This window comes from Elgaria multicarinata, chromosome 4 (assembly GCF_023053635.1).
Source record: "Elgaria multicarinata webbii isolate HBS135686 ecotype San Diego chromosome 4, rElgMul1.1.pri, whole genome shotgun sequence".
NCBI classification, from domain to species: Eukaryota; Metazoa; Chordata; class Lepidosauria; order Squamata; family Anguidae; genus Elgaria; species Elgaria multicarinata.
Genome location: NC_086174.1, coordinates 74,126,630 through 74,142,304, shown reverse-complemented (window position 1 = coordinate 74,142,304; position 15,675 = coordinate 74,126,630). Strand labels below are relative to the sequence as shown.

At 39.8% G+C, this 15,675-nt stretch overlaps 1 protein-coding gene across 4 annotated transcripts in view; it reads left to right on the top strand.

Annotated features, from left to right (window-relative positions):
• Window positions 1–15,675, top strand: part of LOC134397695 (SAM and SH3 domain-containing protein 1-like) — a 603,491-nt gene that overhangs the window by 471,260 nt on the left and 116,556 nt on the right. For all 4 annotated transcript variants that reach the window (XM_063124570.1, XM_063124569.1, XM_063124572.1 and 1 more), the window contains exon 2: window positions 4,053–4,181. In XM_063124570.1, coding sequence (XP_062980640.1) covers window positions 4,053–4,181 — 129 coding nt within the window. The remainder of the gene's footprint in view (window positions 1–4,052; window positions 4,182–15,675) is intronic.

Sequence of the window (15,675 nt, the reverse complement as noted above, 5' to 3'; positions counted from 1 at the left end):
GGTTTTTCTTTGTGTGTGGAGCCATTGTGGTGGAGACGTAGGCTATGTGCCAAATGCAGCCATTGCAGATTTTCTCAAAAGCACTGCTGACAGATATGCCGATATATAAAATATAATTCATTCATTTAGACAACACATTGACATGGAAAATGCTAACTGTACAGTTTCAGTACCAGAAAGCAGAGATAAACAAGGAATAAGAAATTAAAGATTAGAGATGTTGGTGAAGCTTGCCAAGCTCAGGTTTGGATATGGGCTTTATGATAGGGTTGGACAACTTCAGATCCGGAGGCCAAATTGGATTCTCCAGGAATCCCATTCCAGAAAAGAAGATGAATTATTTCCAGTTTTTTAGAAATAACTGCTTGTTGTCAGGTCAACATGAATGAACACATGTTCTCCATCTCTAATGAAAAAAAAACCAAGTAGGATATGAATACTAATAGGGATGACTTCTTCAGATAGTCCATTGCACCATTTAAATTTCTTCTGTGTTCATGTCAAGTGTGTTAAGCAGGTGTAGTGGTTTTGACCAGAGAAAAATGGTGAGGAGGCTTAGTAAGTTCTCACAGGTCTGTCCAGTGTACATATATATATCAAATATATACAAATATGTATATATCAATATATATATTTGTACACTGGACAGACCTGTGAGAACTTACTAAGCCTCCTCAACATTTTTTTCTGGACAAAACCAATACAGCATGATGTCTTGAAATGGCCTTCATTGTGCAGTGCTACATAGAAACTCTTCCTGACTTTGTAAAGATTTGTTCAGGTTGTTTTCCATAGAGATGAATCCAACTGGACAACTTTGCTAAAGTATCATCTGTAAGTCGCATCAACACGTTCTCACTCCAACCATTTTATAAAACCACTAACTTACTTACTGTGACTTACATCTTACTATTCCTGTTCATATTTCTTATGCTTCCAAACCAAAGATATGTTAGTGAAGTGTAAAGTAATGTTCCCTGTATTTCTTTGTGATTGCCTTTCCTTTTCAGACTGAAACCCTAAAGAAGTTTACTGAAGTTTGCAGTGGCTTTCCACACAGTAACTCCTGTGTCTCAAGTTAGCTCAAATGGTGTCTGTTTCTCTCTGTTTATTCATCTGCATATAGCCAGGGTTTAACATGTAAAATATTTCACAGGAGGAAAACCCTTTCCAGGTTTTCCAGTTACTCTTATGGGAAAAGACTGTCTTTTGGGGTGAGTGGGGTGGGAATCTACTATTTTATTTTACTTACATTGTGATCAAGCTAGTGTTACGACACTATGTTATTATGTTAATAAATACTATCAAAAGAAGAAAATGAACAATATCTTGGTCACATTATCCGAGGAAACAAAATACACCATACTCCAAATTATTATACAAGGGAAAATTGAAGGGAAAAGATAATTGGCAAGAAGATAAACATCATTGTTAAAGACCTTGAGGTAACAGTATAGCTGTACTTCTATACAATTATTTAGAGCAGCAGCATCAAAAACAAAATAGCTGTAATGATAGCTAACCTCTAATAGCAAAAGACGAAGGAAGCATATGACATTATAACTCCTTATCTGCATCTGTCCTGCCATTGAACACACCACACTGATTGGGCTAATTCTTTGATCACATGTAGTTGGCACCAGCTCAGATAAAGCATTGGAGTGCCCCCAAAACATATCTGATCCACACATTTGCCCAGTGTACACTTGTCTTGTAAATCATAGTGTTTTCAAAGATCTACCTGACTTTAGATGCTTTCCCATAAAATAGACTTCTTCCATACATGTACTCAAAATAATGAAACAACAAGAAACTACTCAACAATATGAACTAAAAACTCTTTCCAGTGAGGTTTATTTCATTTTCTTAATGCAAGGTATCTGTCAAGCTGTTGCTCCCTATTATCTTTAACATCAAGTACAACTGATGTTGCTATTACTTTCATTGAGCTGGTGTGCACTGCACTGACCAATAAATCTAGTTCAGTAAGCACCAGATCATTATAGCTTGTCTTTGTTATTCACTCCATTAATATCAATCATGATGGATGCTTCCGGTATTCACATGCTATCAAACTAATTCTCTAGGAATTCCATGGCAATTCATCATTTATACGATGTGTTATTATGCCGAAAAATCTTAAGCATGTATAATTTATAAGGGAGTATTCCAGTGTATAAGATGATCTCGGAAGGAAGTGTTGGACAACTGCTGTCCTGAAATGCTACAAGAACTTCGCTGTTATTAAATTTTGTTTTCTCCCCCTCTTAAAATGTTACCCCTTTTCCCCTCTGAATATTTCCTCTATTAAGCCTTTCCTTCCAGCGAACATGCTGTGAAATAGTATGTAGAGCTGGTAACAGTTTTGTTTTCATTTTTACTGAGGCGGTGTAGCAGTTTATAGGATCCTCTTTAAATGGCTTTATGTTCCTTTGTTTTGTTTTTAACTTGTTACTTGGGCTTTTTCTATAATATAGGCATTTCTGGAGGAATTTGGAAATTGGTTGAGTGCCTTGACTGAAGCTTTCAGAGGGCTAAGATTGTAGGGCACCTATAGTCACAGCTATGGAAGACCAATAAATGGGCAGCAGCGAGGAGCCCATAGTGGTAGTCTAGCAACAGGGCTTGGGACAGTGAGCTGTGGTTTCTAAAGCTAAAACTAAACAGCAGGCCCTTGGCCAGCAAGCACTAACTTGGAATGAAATACTCCAGCAGGTGTTCTAGGCCTCCCTCCCTGGAGGAGATTAGCCTTCGGGGCATTGATCTGCTTCTACAGCATACACTCTGGCAACAATCATTTGATATTAGTTGTCACTAAGATTGGAATTCTGGCAAAGATGGAATGTCCAGAACTGAAGAAAAGAGTCATTACTATCTGAGGATGTTATTAGAAAACAAGTGTATAGGGGGAAAATGCTCTCTATAGTGGCTGCTTCCTGAGATGGTCTAGAAATATGGTCTACCCATTTTCAAGATCCTTAATGTCCCAGGTCTCTATTTCTGGTGCAGAAATGTTTTTTAAACTTTTTTTTTTAAGTAGGTGTAGAAATTACCTAATAACTGGAACTCTGGTAGCTTAGAAACTTTTCTGGTAGTAGATGCAAATGCGGTTTTTCTCTGGGCCAGATCTACACCAAGCAGAATATGACACTATGAAAATGTTTTGAAAACTGTATATGCAGTGTGTCCTGTGCCCTGAAAGTTGTCACTACTGTTATAAACCGTTATAAAGCAGTAGTGTAAATTCTGCCAGAGGCACCTATACAACATATTATTCTACCTGGTTAAATAGTCAATCTCAATGTTTCATTAGGATTTCAGTGACATTTCCCTTCTCTTTTCCCCTCAATTCCATTTATGTACAGGGCTTCCCAAGAACATAATGTGTGCATTGTTAAGATAGGAGATTATTCTTGATAGTCATGCTTTCTGCCAATCATAATACCATTCTAAAATGCTTTAGAGTATATTTTCAGCACGTACCCTATGGATACAATATTGATAGAACAGTACAACAATACATCACCTTGAAATTCTTTGTGGATTAATGTGAAATTGGTATTTCCAGTTTTATTGATCTTCATAGTGGAAGTAAAATACGCTCTGAAGGAAAGTATGTGCTAGTGCCTTTTATCCATTAACTTTCAGTTTCTTATCTAGTGGTATATTGACAGATTATTGTTTTAAGCTTTGTAAGTATTGTTGGTATACTAATCAAAACAGTAAGACTTTCCTAGTTGATTTTGCCTTAAGTAGTATGTTTGGAGTTTAAGGTGTGGCATCTAAGGTTTGTCATCAAATCTAAGCAAGTTTGCTGTTGAGGACTCTTGAGTGTTGGAAAACATTATTGTCTATAGTTATAGTGGCATTTTTATTAAAAATAAAAAACAAGGCGTTGAACACATTCTAAAGCACTACAGCTAGTCATTTTAATTCTTCAAGATATTTATATATTAAGAAAATACACTCTTCACATTCTAATTATAATTGTTATTAAATCCACTGAAAATGCTTTAATAATTAAAGTATATTCTTTCTGTATCTTCCTATAGGATGGATCATTGGGCAACATTGATGACCTGGCTGAGCAGTATGCAGATTACTATAATACCTGCTTTACCGATGTGTGTGAGAGGATGGAGGAGCTTCGCAAACGGAGGGTTTCCCAAGACCTTGATATGGTAAGTGGATAAGGAAGTGTGTCCACTTGCAAGCTACTACACGTTTTAAGAACTCGGGAATATTCAGTCATGTATCTAGAAACATTCTATAACAGACTTGCATTTCATTTTATCTACAAACATAACCTGTAAGTAGTACTCTTGTTAGTTTGAAATCATCCCTTTAAATCATCTTTTGGAAAGGCTGAAAAAACACTTACCTCTCTTTTTCTTTTTTTACTATGGCTTAACCCAAGCTAAAGGAACGAATGAAAAGGTGGCTAAAAATATGTTAAATGGAACCAATCCAATGTTTTTGTTATTTAATCTGTCTGTTTCTGAAAATGGCACATCCTGCCCCTCTCAAAATAGCTGTTTGTGTTATGGCTCTCATAACCCACCTTTTGGTCCCATGGTCAGAAACAAACTTTGGCTTTAGTACTCAGTCTCATGTTAGTAATCTTAATGTATGTCTGCTAATATCTAGATTGATAATTCTGTAATGATCAACTGTTTGCTATTTCCTGTTATTTGGCAGGATGTAAAATTAGGCTGCTATGTTTGCTTCTCCTCCAAGAGGTGGGAGAACAAGCTATGATACCAAGGCAGCGTACAATAAGTAAGACAATAAATAGTAATTGAAAATGCAAAATGTATTAGTTACTTTCAGAAAGACAGTATAGAAATACCATAAATAAATAAATAAATAAATAAATAACAAAATATACAGTGATCAAGGCAGTTGAGAGGCAGTCAGTATTATAATAATGATGATGAGAGGCAGCCAGTACTGTAAGACAAACAACCCAACTTTAAACGATTTAGCAAACAGAACTATTTTAACCAAGGACTGCAAGAATTGTAATGTTGGTGCCAAATGTACCTCTGAACGGATGGGGTTTCACAATCAGAGCACCACAGCAAGAGAAGGTACTACAGAAGACCCTCCCTTGCATACGGTAAGATGTAGGCAAACTGATAGAGTGGCTATATATTAATTTGATTACAAAGAGACTTCCCCTATAGAGGGCTTCAGCTCTTAAGAAACAACGCAGCAAATGAAAAATATACAGGAAATTAAAATGTAATAACTGGAGGGAAAAAGCAATTGTCCATCTCTAGCCTAGTAGAAACATGTTTTAAACCATACTGTGTTAAGGAGCTATTCAGTTCAGATTTGATGACATTATCTAGTTCTTGTGGTGGTTGGGAAGGACGAGCAAAGAGTTTAGTGTCGCGGCATTGCTTATCTGAGTCATAGTGCTTATTAATGTGTTCTTTTAACAAATGTCCCATGTGGTTAAAGCACACAGCATGACTTATCTCTTTTAAACTGAATGTTTTAATTATTTTGTGTGACTGTGGAAGAGAATGTACCATTGTTGTGAGTTATGATGCATATGACAGCCTTTTAATTGTTCTTTGACTCACTGCCTTACTTGTTATTATCTGCTTACACAAATTTACTTTCAGAAATTGACACAATATAAAATGTCAGATCCATGTGAGCTGATCTGGCCTTAGCTATTTTCTCTTCCTGGGCAAACTTAATTCTTTGTTGCCTCCCACACAGCAGGGAGCAAAGTGCCAAGCTCTTTTGGAAAACACACAACCGATCTTGTTGTAGGGAAAACACCCTTTACACAGACTGTGGCTCATTAGAAGACATGCACCACTCAAAATCATCGAGATGAAAGAAATATGAAGGTCTAGGCCAGTACCTCTTACTAAAACATGAACCTGTGTACACTTGGCACACTGCAAAATATCCCCTCCATCAGAGACTAGTCCTCGTTTTACATAAAAGTTCCAGCAATCCTCACTGAGCTAGGCTCAGATAGGAGAGTTGGGGTTTTGTAAGATGTGCTTTTAAGAAGAGGTAAGTTTTACAAGCTTCCAAATTGGATTAAAATCCAAGCTGGAAGAGAACACCCTCCCCAACCATTGGATCCATCTTACCAAACAATGGAGGCAGTGGCAGCATGCAGGGAGCAGTCTTTCACCCTTTCTGATGCCCTGATGTGCTGCTTAGGACTAAAGACCCAGTGGCCCATTGAAGATGCAGTTCTCCCAAGGAAAGGAACTACATTTCCCATGGGCCGCCGAGCCTGACAACCTGTTGTGCTGATATGCAGCATTCCAGCTCACTGGAGGTTGGTTAGTCATTTTAAGGGTAAGCGGGTGGGAGAGTGTTTTGAGGAGTGAAGGGTGGGCCTGTTTTACAAGAGCTAGATTGGCTTTGAAAATAAAATGAGTTATTTATCTTTTTAAAAAAATAACACATCTCATTTCCAGTCCAATGTAATGCGAGCAGGGCAGAGCTTGCCCATCTCTAATTACTAGAATTCTAAGTTCTAGAATCCTTCGGGGCATGCTATAATTTCACACAGGATTCCATTCAGTTTAGAAAGTATTATTTGATTTTTAATGCTCTGCTTTTTGCATGGGCAACAACACCTTGTGCAAGTTTATACATGGAGTGGTGCTGCCCAGGCCAAAGGCATGCAAGAGAAATAATTGCTTTTGACTTGGCAGATGTCCCTTCCTGCACAGTGTGAGAGCATGCCCCCAGAAGCATTGTGTTCTTGCTGAGGCCACAGAGGGACATGCTGTCATTTCGCATAGGACACTATCCAGGTTAGAAGTGAAGTGAAAGTCTTTCATGCATTGCTTTTGGCTTGGCTGGTGTTCCTTCTTCTTTGTGTTTGCCTGTAATTCTGTAATTTCCTGAGCAGTCCTTGTAGTCCTTGCGGAAGAAATCCAGGAAACTTCTCAATGACTTTTCTCTTTATCCACCCGTATGTGTCTCTCAACACCTGATCTGAACATTTTGAAAACTTTTATTTCATTGCCAGGGCCCCATTCCATATTTTTAAAAAAATACCAAGATGTAGTCAGAATTTGAATTGGATGGCCCTGTTCAGAAGACACAAACCACAGTGGTTAAGGCTTTTTTTGTTAACAGGGCTGATAAAAAGTTTGATCTATGCTAAACAGAAAAAATGGGCAAGTGAGGAGACCTGGTCTGGTCTGAAAGCATGTGATGCAGTAATTTTGATAAAGCTAAGGAAGTCTAGGTCTGGTAAGTGCCTGGATGGCAGTCTGCCTGGGAATCCTATGTAAAACACCTTGAGTTCATGCAAGAAAGGCATGATGTAAATGAAATAATAATAAATGATAATAGCAGTTTACAAGTGAACCTACAAAAATGTTGCAGTATAAGTATAGCTGTTCATGGCTGTCTGAAACCATGCCCTTCTCCATGATAGTCCATTCCATCTCCCCTGCTTACCCACTCCAGCAGTTATTCTGCATTCCATGGCCCCTGGGCATACTTACTCCTCATTGGACTATTTTTTGGGGGAGGTGTCCTTTGAAGGTCCCCACCCTCATTCATATATATACACACACACACACACACACACATACATCTGTAAACCTTTGGGTTCTCCCAAGCCTACTAATAACTCTTTTGTGTGTGTAGGTAGTTCCATTTTACCTATGTAAGGATTGGCACTCAGAGAACTGAAATTATTGTTGGTATATATGACTCTGTTTGTTAATTAAGAGAGCAGTTGTATGTTCCTTAGGAGAGCATCCCAAGGACCATAGGATGGCTCGTAAAATCTCTCTGAGGTCAGACACAGCACTCTGACCTCAGAAGCATGGGAAAGAGATCTGACCCTAGACCCTTCCCCTCGCAGCTGGTGCAGAGAGAACCGCGCCTACTCCCTCTCAGAGTTTGGAAATATGACCTCAGAGAGTGGGAAAACGGGGCGTTCCAAGGTTATGGTGGAGAGGAGACTGGAGATGTCAGAATAAGAGTTATCCTGAATCTCCTCCAACCTCCTTTCCTACCTCTCTGAAGTGTCCTCGCTAGATGGACTGAACAGCCCATCTAGCAAAATCTGCAGGAAGGGAAGGTGAAGATCGCCTCTGCCACTCCTCTCACCCTGCATTGGGTGATCAGACACGTCTGAGTCAGGGGATTCTGAAAGTGCAATTGATAGGATTGTACCTAAATGATTTAAAATTGGTGGAACGAATCCAAGTTGGCAATGACTTTGAACTGATACAGCTTTGAATCCTGGTTGCCATGATTTCCATGAGTCATCATGGGATGGCATGCTCAGTTTTTATTAAACTCATGATGCATAGCTTCTGCATACCACGAGGAATATTCAAAGCACTTTTACAATTGATCCCGTAACTTAGCTTCTTTACAGCTTGTTCAAAACATTGAGCTTGTCTGTTAACTTTAGGTTTGTTAATCCATCCTAATTTTGCACGTTATGACTATGCATCAGTTTCCCAAGGAAACTGTTTTAAGCTCAAATGTTAAATGATAGGTTAAAACTGATATATACCCCTTAATGCATTGAAGACTTCATAATGTACAGAGATCAGGACCTCTTTCATGTCAGGATGGAAGGAATGGAATGATTCTGTCTAGTTGTATGATTCTGTCTTACTCTCTAAACTGCAACATATGAATGTCAGTAATGAAATCTTTTCCGTGCCGCTCAGGAATTTTGGAAGGCAGCTTCTGGCAGTTTCTTTGCCAGTTAATGAAGTATAGTTTATGGGTAGATAACTCCTTTCGATTTAGACAGATGGGCCTAATTGGGTTCTCATCATTACACAGTTGAAGAAGGTGGTTTGCACACAAAAAAAGCATGTGAGTTGGATTAGTTCACATCAAAGATGCAGAACTATAAGGTGTGTTAAATAGACATGAACAAATGCAAGTCAGAACTACAGATGGTCAGATAGCTCTTCTTTGCAGAAAAAGTGGTTCAGAGAAAAGGAGCGATTTCTGGCATATACAAAGCGTCTTAAGTGTTAAATATATAAACATTTTTACCAGTTTTATGTGGTTATCATTGAGCTCAGGGCCTACTTTGGTGTTGAGACTTCTCACCCCATCATGAACTGCATCCAATGCATGCAGGATCAGATTGCTCTGCCCATAGGAGACCCTGAAGCCTCCATCTGCAGGTGCACACAACCCCTGCAGGAAAGGCACATTAGGGGGCCATGGAGGCACAGTCATCGCCCTCCCATGCCTAGTGGTATTGCACATCACTAAAGGAATTCACTCTGATGCCAATATGATGGGGCCCAAAATGTTCTCAACAGGAAACAGAGCCTTTCCCAGAGTGGCCTCAAAGTTCAGGCCACATACTCCTGGTTCATACCATGCTTGTACTCCTGGGCTTTTTTCTATATGCCACTTTTAGGTGGCTTGCAGCTGGTGCTGATAATGTCCAAGGAAGTGATCTTCTCAGAAGCCACCCTGAACCATTGCATTTTGCACTCCTCAGTTTCTGAGCATCCATTATTCAGGGACTGCTCTACTTGTCAGTTTGGGTCCTACTTTTGTGGGGCTGCAGGGCAGGTTGGTCTCTAGGGCTCTGGCCCTCTGAGGAGCCTTCACTGGAGTATTGCTGGATGAGAAAGAAAGCAGCAACATAGAGACAACATTGGCAGAGAGTCTGATGCCCATTTGAAAGGCATCCATGAAAAAGTAGGAGCCATTCACCAGTCAGTCCTTTTTATCATCATTAAGCGGCATGGCTGAGAATAGCTGCCAAGGCCACGGTAGCCAGCTGGCGAGATAAGACCACAAGAATGTCACTGCCCTTGGCCATGGTGAAGCAAGACAAAACAATGGATGCTCAAAAGCACACCAAGGAGCAGGTGTTGGGTAAGAATAACCCCCAATACACCCATGGACTTAGACGTGTGACTGTGAGCCCTCCTGTGCAAGGCCTTTGCACACACAAGAATGTGCAACCTTGCAGCTACTTTTGAAGTGCGCAATGAGCATGTGAAAATCTGTGGTGAGGGGGCAGACCCATCTGCAAGATCCTAAATGTGGGTAGCATGGCTGTCTTACCTCACCTGCTGTCCCCTGCGCCCAATAGTGAGTTAGAAGCAGTGTTCCACTTATCATATGGAAACTTTGAAGAATACATTACCTTTAACTAAGGGAAGTATCTCAAAATACATTTGTAATGCAAATATATGGGGAAATAAATTTTTCAGCTATTTCGTTTGGCTTTCACAACTGTCTTTTTATCCTCATTGGTCTTTTTGTTCACTTGAATCCCCCTTTGGCCTCCAAAGTAGGCAAAATCCCCTGACAGTATCTGCAGCTGCTTTTCTCGCCATGGGTCTTTCCAGAGAGTGGGCCTGTTCAGAAGACACCTTAAACCCTGCTGGTTAAGAAGCAGGGTTTAAGGTGTCTTGTGCAAAGCGTTGCACACTCACTAACCACAGTGAAACTGTCTGCAGCAGAGTTAGCGGCTCTAGCTGTGGCTTAGCGCTGTGTGCAGAGGCATGGCTTGTGGTTAGTGCTAACTACAGAGAACCACAGTTTCACTAACCACAGAGCCTGAAGTGTCATCTGAACAAGCCTGCTGTTGGGCTCCCGCTCATCATTCTTATGGTCAGGGGTGGAGTTGCAGTCCAAACCCTCACTAAGCACTGACTGCAAATAAAGACAACTGAAAAGAAAGACAGAGCGAGAATGTGGTCTGTCAACCCAAGATATACTGAGTTGCATCTTGGCAAATTTTATTAATCAGTATGTGGGAGGTTGGTGCCTCTGCAAGAGAAAGGCTCCTGTGCAGTACCTGTAGATGGTGGTGCAAACTTTTATAATTTCTGTGTTTTTTTTCTCCCATAGAACTCAGTGGGAGGGGAATGAGTTATACCAGTCCTTGATGAAGTGTAACTTTTGATGTTCAGATTGGGTGTATCCATGGAATGGAGGGAGTTCAGATGCTCCCTTCGTGTGCTCTGCCTACACGCCATCCCCTTCAGCATATTTTCCCCAGCACAGTGGATCTGCTTGCTGATTTCTGGGTCAGCAGGCAGAAGGAGACCCCCAGTTTTCACCAGCAGAAGTCGTCCACCTTATCCTAATGCCCTTAGGCTCACAGATATTTCATTTAGGATTAAACTGTTATTTATTCCATTCTGCATTTGGTTAATTTTAGCATACTGTGCTTTTATCAAAGATTTATCTGCTTCTGCCATCTTACTTGCTATCTCATTTGTTACTTTAATTTTTTATGAATAGAAATCATACTGTTTTTATGCCTTGATAATTTTAAAATCGGCGTTGTGGGGATAAAATACAGCTAGAAATCTAGGAAATAAAAATAACATTTGGTGTCTTCACATGCTTCTTTTGCTTTTTTATTTATTAAGAACCATTATAATCACAGATGTACAGTGAGTTTTTGAGCATATAATTGGGTGGTACCACTGGTGGAGTTCAGACATCTGTTTAAAAATAAGGTTTTGGCCCGAGAAGTAACTTTGTGAAGATGACACCTTGTTAGAGATCTTATCTGTTTCCTTTCTGACTTTGGAATTGCACCTGTGCCCTGTACTGACAAAAACAAGTTTGTATTGCTATCAGTGGAGCACTGAGGATCAACTAGCTCTGAAAGAGCAAGTTGTGTTATGCTGTCTCATCCATCACTGCTGCTGGCCAACTAACATCTGATTCCATAATGTTTTATTGTGGCTGCAGATAACACAAGACAGAAGCTCTACAGTTTGAAAATTACAGTGCAGTTTGTGTTTGTGGCAATGATAATTTAGCAGAAAGAATATGCTTTGTAGGAGAGATCTGGGTATTATTGTGGTTATGACACCTATGGGCCCAATCCTACGACCTGGACTACTAGCAAATAGTCATTTACTGTAGGCTATAATAGTTGATACAGCAGAACTACATCAGATATCATGACACTAGGCTAGTGATGCAAACATGATACACTGGGCTTGGTGGCAGAAATACCGGCACATGCGGTTTGTTTCTAGGTGCTATTCATCTTTAGGATTTATAAAGTATATAAACAAAAAGTCTTCATAAAAAAATAAGTTATTTGTAAATTTATCTTGGGATACATGTTTAGAATATGCTGAACAAAACAATATATTTGGTATGCTTCAGGGCATGTCATTCTGAGGCTGATCCCCCTTTATGTTATTGCCAGATGTATTTGTTCACAAATGGTCTTGAAATCCCACATGTCATTGTCTGAAATTTCTGCTCAAATGAAGTCAAGTTTCTCTCTAAGATAGGTTTATCCAGTTGTTGTTGTTTTGTCACTGAAGGCATATTTACCCAAGAGTAAGTCCCATGGAACTAAATAGTTTATTTCTAAGTAAATGTGCATAGTATTGCACTGTTAATATGGATATGTGCTTTTATGCTGGTATTTTGAGCAGCCCTGCTGCTTTTCTGTTCTGTGGTTTATCTTTCACTTTATTGTCTTGTTAATTTGTGATTTCATTTTATTTTTATTTGATCTTGTAAGCTGCCCTAAGAGTTTTGGTTGAAGAGCAGCCAACAAGCATTCTAAACAAATACATACATATGGTGTAACCGCATTTGGAATGCGATTGCGATGTCCAGTTCTGGTCAGTGCATCTCAGAAAGGATATTGTACAGCTGGGGAAAGTGTAGAAAGGAGCAATCAAAATGATCAAGGGACTGGAGCAACTTTCCTATGAGGAAAGGTTACAACATTTGGGGCAAATAAAGGGCTGAGAAGATAGAAGTGTGTAAAATTATACATGGTGTGGAGAAAGATTGAAGCTAAATGGTCGAAGATTTAAGAAAGATAAAAGGAGGTACTTCTTCACACAGCGCATAGTCAAACTGTTGAATTTGCTACTGCACATGGACAGCTTTAAAAATTAGACAAATTCATAGAAGACAAAGCTGTCACTGGCTAAGTCATGATATCTGTATGTTACCTCTGTTATCAGAGGCAATATGCCTCTGAATACCAGTTGCTGGAGGATTAAAGTAGTACTATTGTGATCATATCCTGCTTTTGGGATTCCCATAGACAATGAGTTGGCCACTGTAGTCAACTTGAGGTGGATGTGTAAATTAAGTAAGTCTTGGGCTGGGTCAAGATTTCTTCCCCTCCCCCCCTTGGCTGAGGGCTACAGGAAGTTGCCTTAAGAAGGCCCAATATCTGGTTACTGTCACCACTTTGCATTTGTCTCCCTCTATTCCCAATCTGCTCCAGTACTGAGAATCAGAAAGCAAGGTAAATGAAGGGAGTTGCTCCTTCTTGCTACTGCTTATATACTCGGAAAAGCAAAGTGGGAGGAAGAAAAGGGTTAGGAAGTGGCCCCGTGCTGATGAGTGGTCCTCCACAAGTACTCTGTGATGCTGGCCCTGGTCTTGTGAATGGTTTCAGTACGTTCAGCTGGCTGAATGCCCAGTTTAGCTGATATCCACAAGCATTCATATTTGGAGGAATTTACTGTAGTTATTTGGCCCAGAATGTTCTGAAACATGAAGAATACCAGTCTCTCTAATCCAGCTTCCTTAATGTGAAACTTGTTTTCTTCCACAAAAAATTCACAGTTGATAATTAAAATGGTCAGCTTTAAAAAATTGTTCTGCTGGTTCAACTGGCTCAGTAACCCATTTACATGATTCTTGCCTTTGATCCCCTGGATTTAGTCACTCATCATTCCATAATGACATCGGTGTTTCCTTGGGGAAGTACTGTTGGTTGATACTTTGCCTATTCTGAGCACCTACTTCAGCAATCCAATTAAATCAAAATCCTAATAAGGATTGCTGTGGATGTGATTACCAGTGATACCCTAAATTATTATGATAAATTTAGTACTGCATGTAGATATATCCCCTTTAAAAAGTATATGTAACCATATATACCAAATGTTTTATAGGAAGCAAGGGTGCCTTTAAATTCAACTTAAGACTTCAATCTTATTTCTGCAAAACCAGAAGTAAACCCCATTTTGAGTAGACATACATAAGATTGTGCTGTGAATGTGTTTAGCCTCAAACTGTCTTTTTGCATCTGAAGGGATTGGTTTCTTCCCCAGTGTAGCTTCATCAATAGATGCTGCAAAATATCATGGAAGCATTTTGTGTCTTAAAATTTGAAATCTGTGTAGCCATATTCATCAGTCAACATGCTTAATGGTAAGGAAACCAAACTCTCACTGAAATATATTGGATGTCTTGTGTTAGTAAGCTGTATCTAAAAGCTAAAATGTTTCTGTCTTTCTCCAAGTAAACATCTCTATCTCTATCTATCTATCATCTATCTATCTGCATCTCTCATTCGTTGGGTGTTGTGCCACCAGCAGAAGGGAAACCACTGGCAGATTTCCCCTCCCCCCTCCCCCCTGAAGCCCCCCTCACATGCCTCGCTCACAAATCTGCTCTAGAGGGCTGACATCTCTCCAAGGGACCCTCTAGAGCAGATTTGGGGCATGCATGGGGGAGGAGAGGACAAAGAAGTCCCACTTATGCAACTCCCAAATTGTTAATGTGGCGAGCACTATCTTCAGCTGCCAGTTCCATTGGCATATCAGGTTTCTACTTGTAGCTGGCAGGGCTAGTATCTAATTGCATATATAACAGCTCTTATGTATTACATTTCTCAGTCTCATCAAAGATGTGCGTAACTACAGAGTTCACCTTTCAGAGGGGTAATTGTGTTTGTAGAAGCAAATACAACAAAGAAATGTTTTATCTTAAACATTAACAACTTTCTTATGGCATAAACTTTTGTGGACTATAACCCAGTTTGCGAGTGTTAGATAATGTTAGAATGCAATCATGTGCCCACTTACCAAGGAGTTAGCCCTACTGAACTCAGTGGGGCTTACTTCTGAGTAGACATGTATCTGCTTGTGTTCATAGGCATGTGCAACTCATTTCATTTGGGTATGTACCTTAAAGGACCCAATTGGTGCAGAGGAGGGGAAAGAGCACTTTCTCCCCCCCCCCCATTAAGGCCCCTATTGGAGCAGTGGGGGCAGGAAAGCACACTTTCTGGAGGCTCAGGAAAGTGCTTTTTCATCTTCCGTAAAAGCCTCGATTCAAGCAGTGGGGAGATCACTGGAAAGTGGAGGTGGCCCCCAGGAAATTTGGGTGTGCCTGGCACAGCACACCCCTTGTGCACACCTATGTAAGGGTGTTGTAAGGTAGTGTTAAATTACAGAATTCAAATATAACTTCCAAATTTAGCATGGAATGCAAATCTAAATGTTTAAGTGTCTACTGATAGTTTTGGAATAAGCAGTGAAATGTTTCAAGAAAATGCAATCTATCAGTCCCGCTACTATAGTATTGATATTTTTTCTTTATAATAACTAAAAAATAAAATGCCTCTCTATGCCTGCATGTTTTCCTCTTGATAATTGTTATCTTTGGCTACAATCCTATACACACTTACTTGCAAGTAAGCTCCACTGAATGCAGTTAGACTTACTCCTGAGCAGACATTTGTAGTATTGGACTGTTAATGATTTCGTTTATACATCTGTATCTGCTATAGTTTCCAGCTGGGGCTAGATCTAAAATGTCAGCCCCACACTTTGCTTAGCCTTGTGTGTGTTTTTAGGCGTTTGATAAGTTGCCCATCCATTTGTCTTTTGAAGAAGAAATAAAAACACACAAGACTCATCGGTAGTTCTAGGTACAGTTATAGAC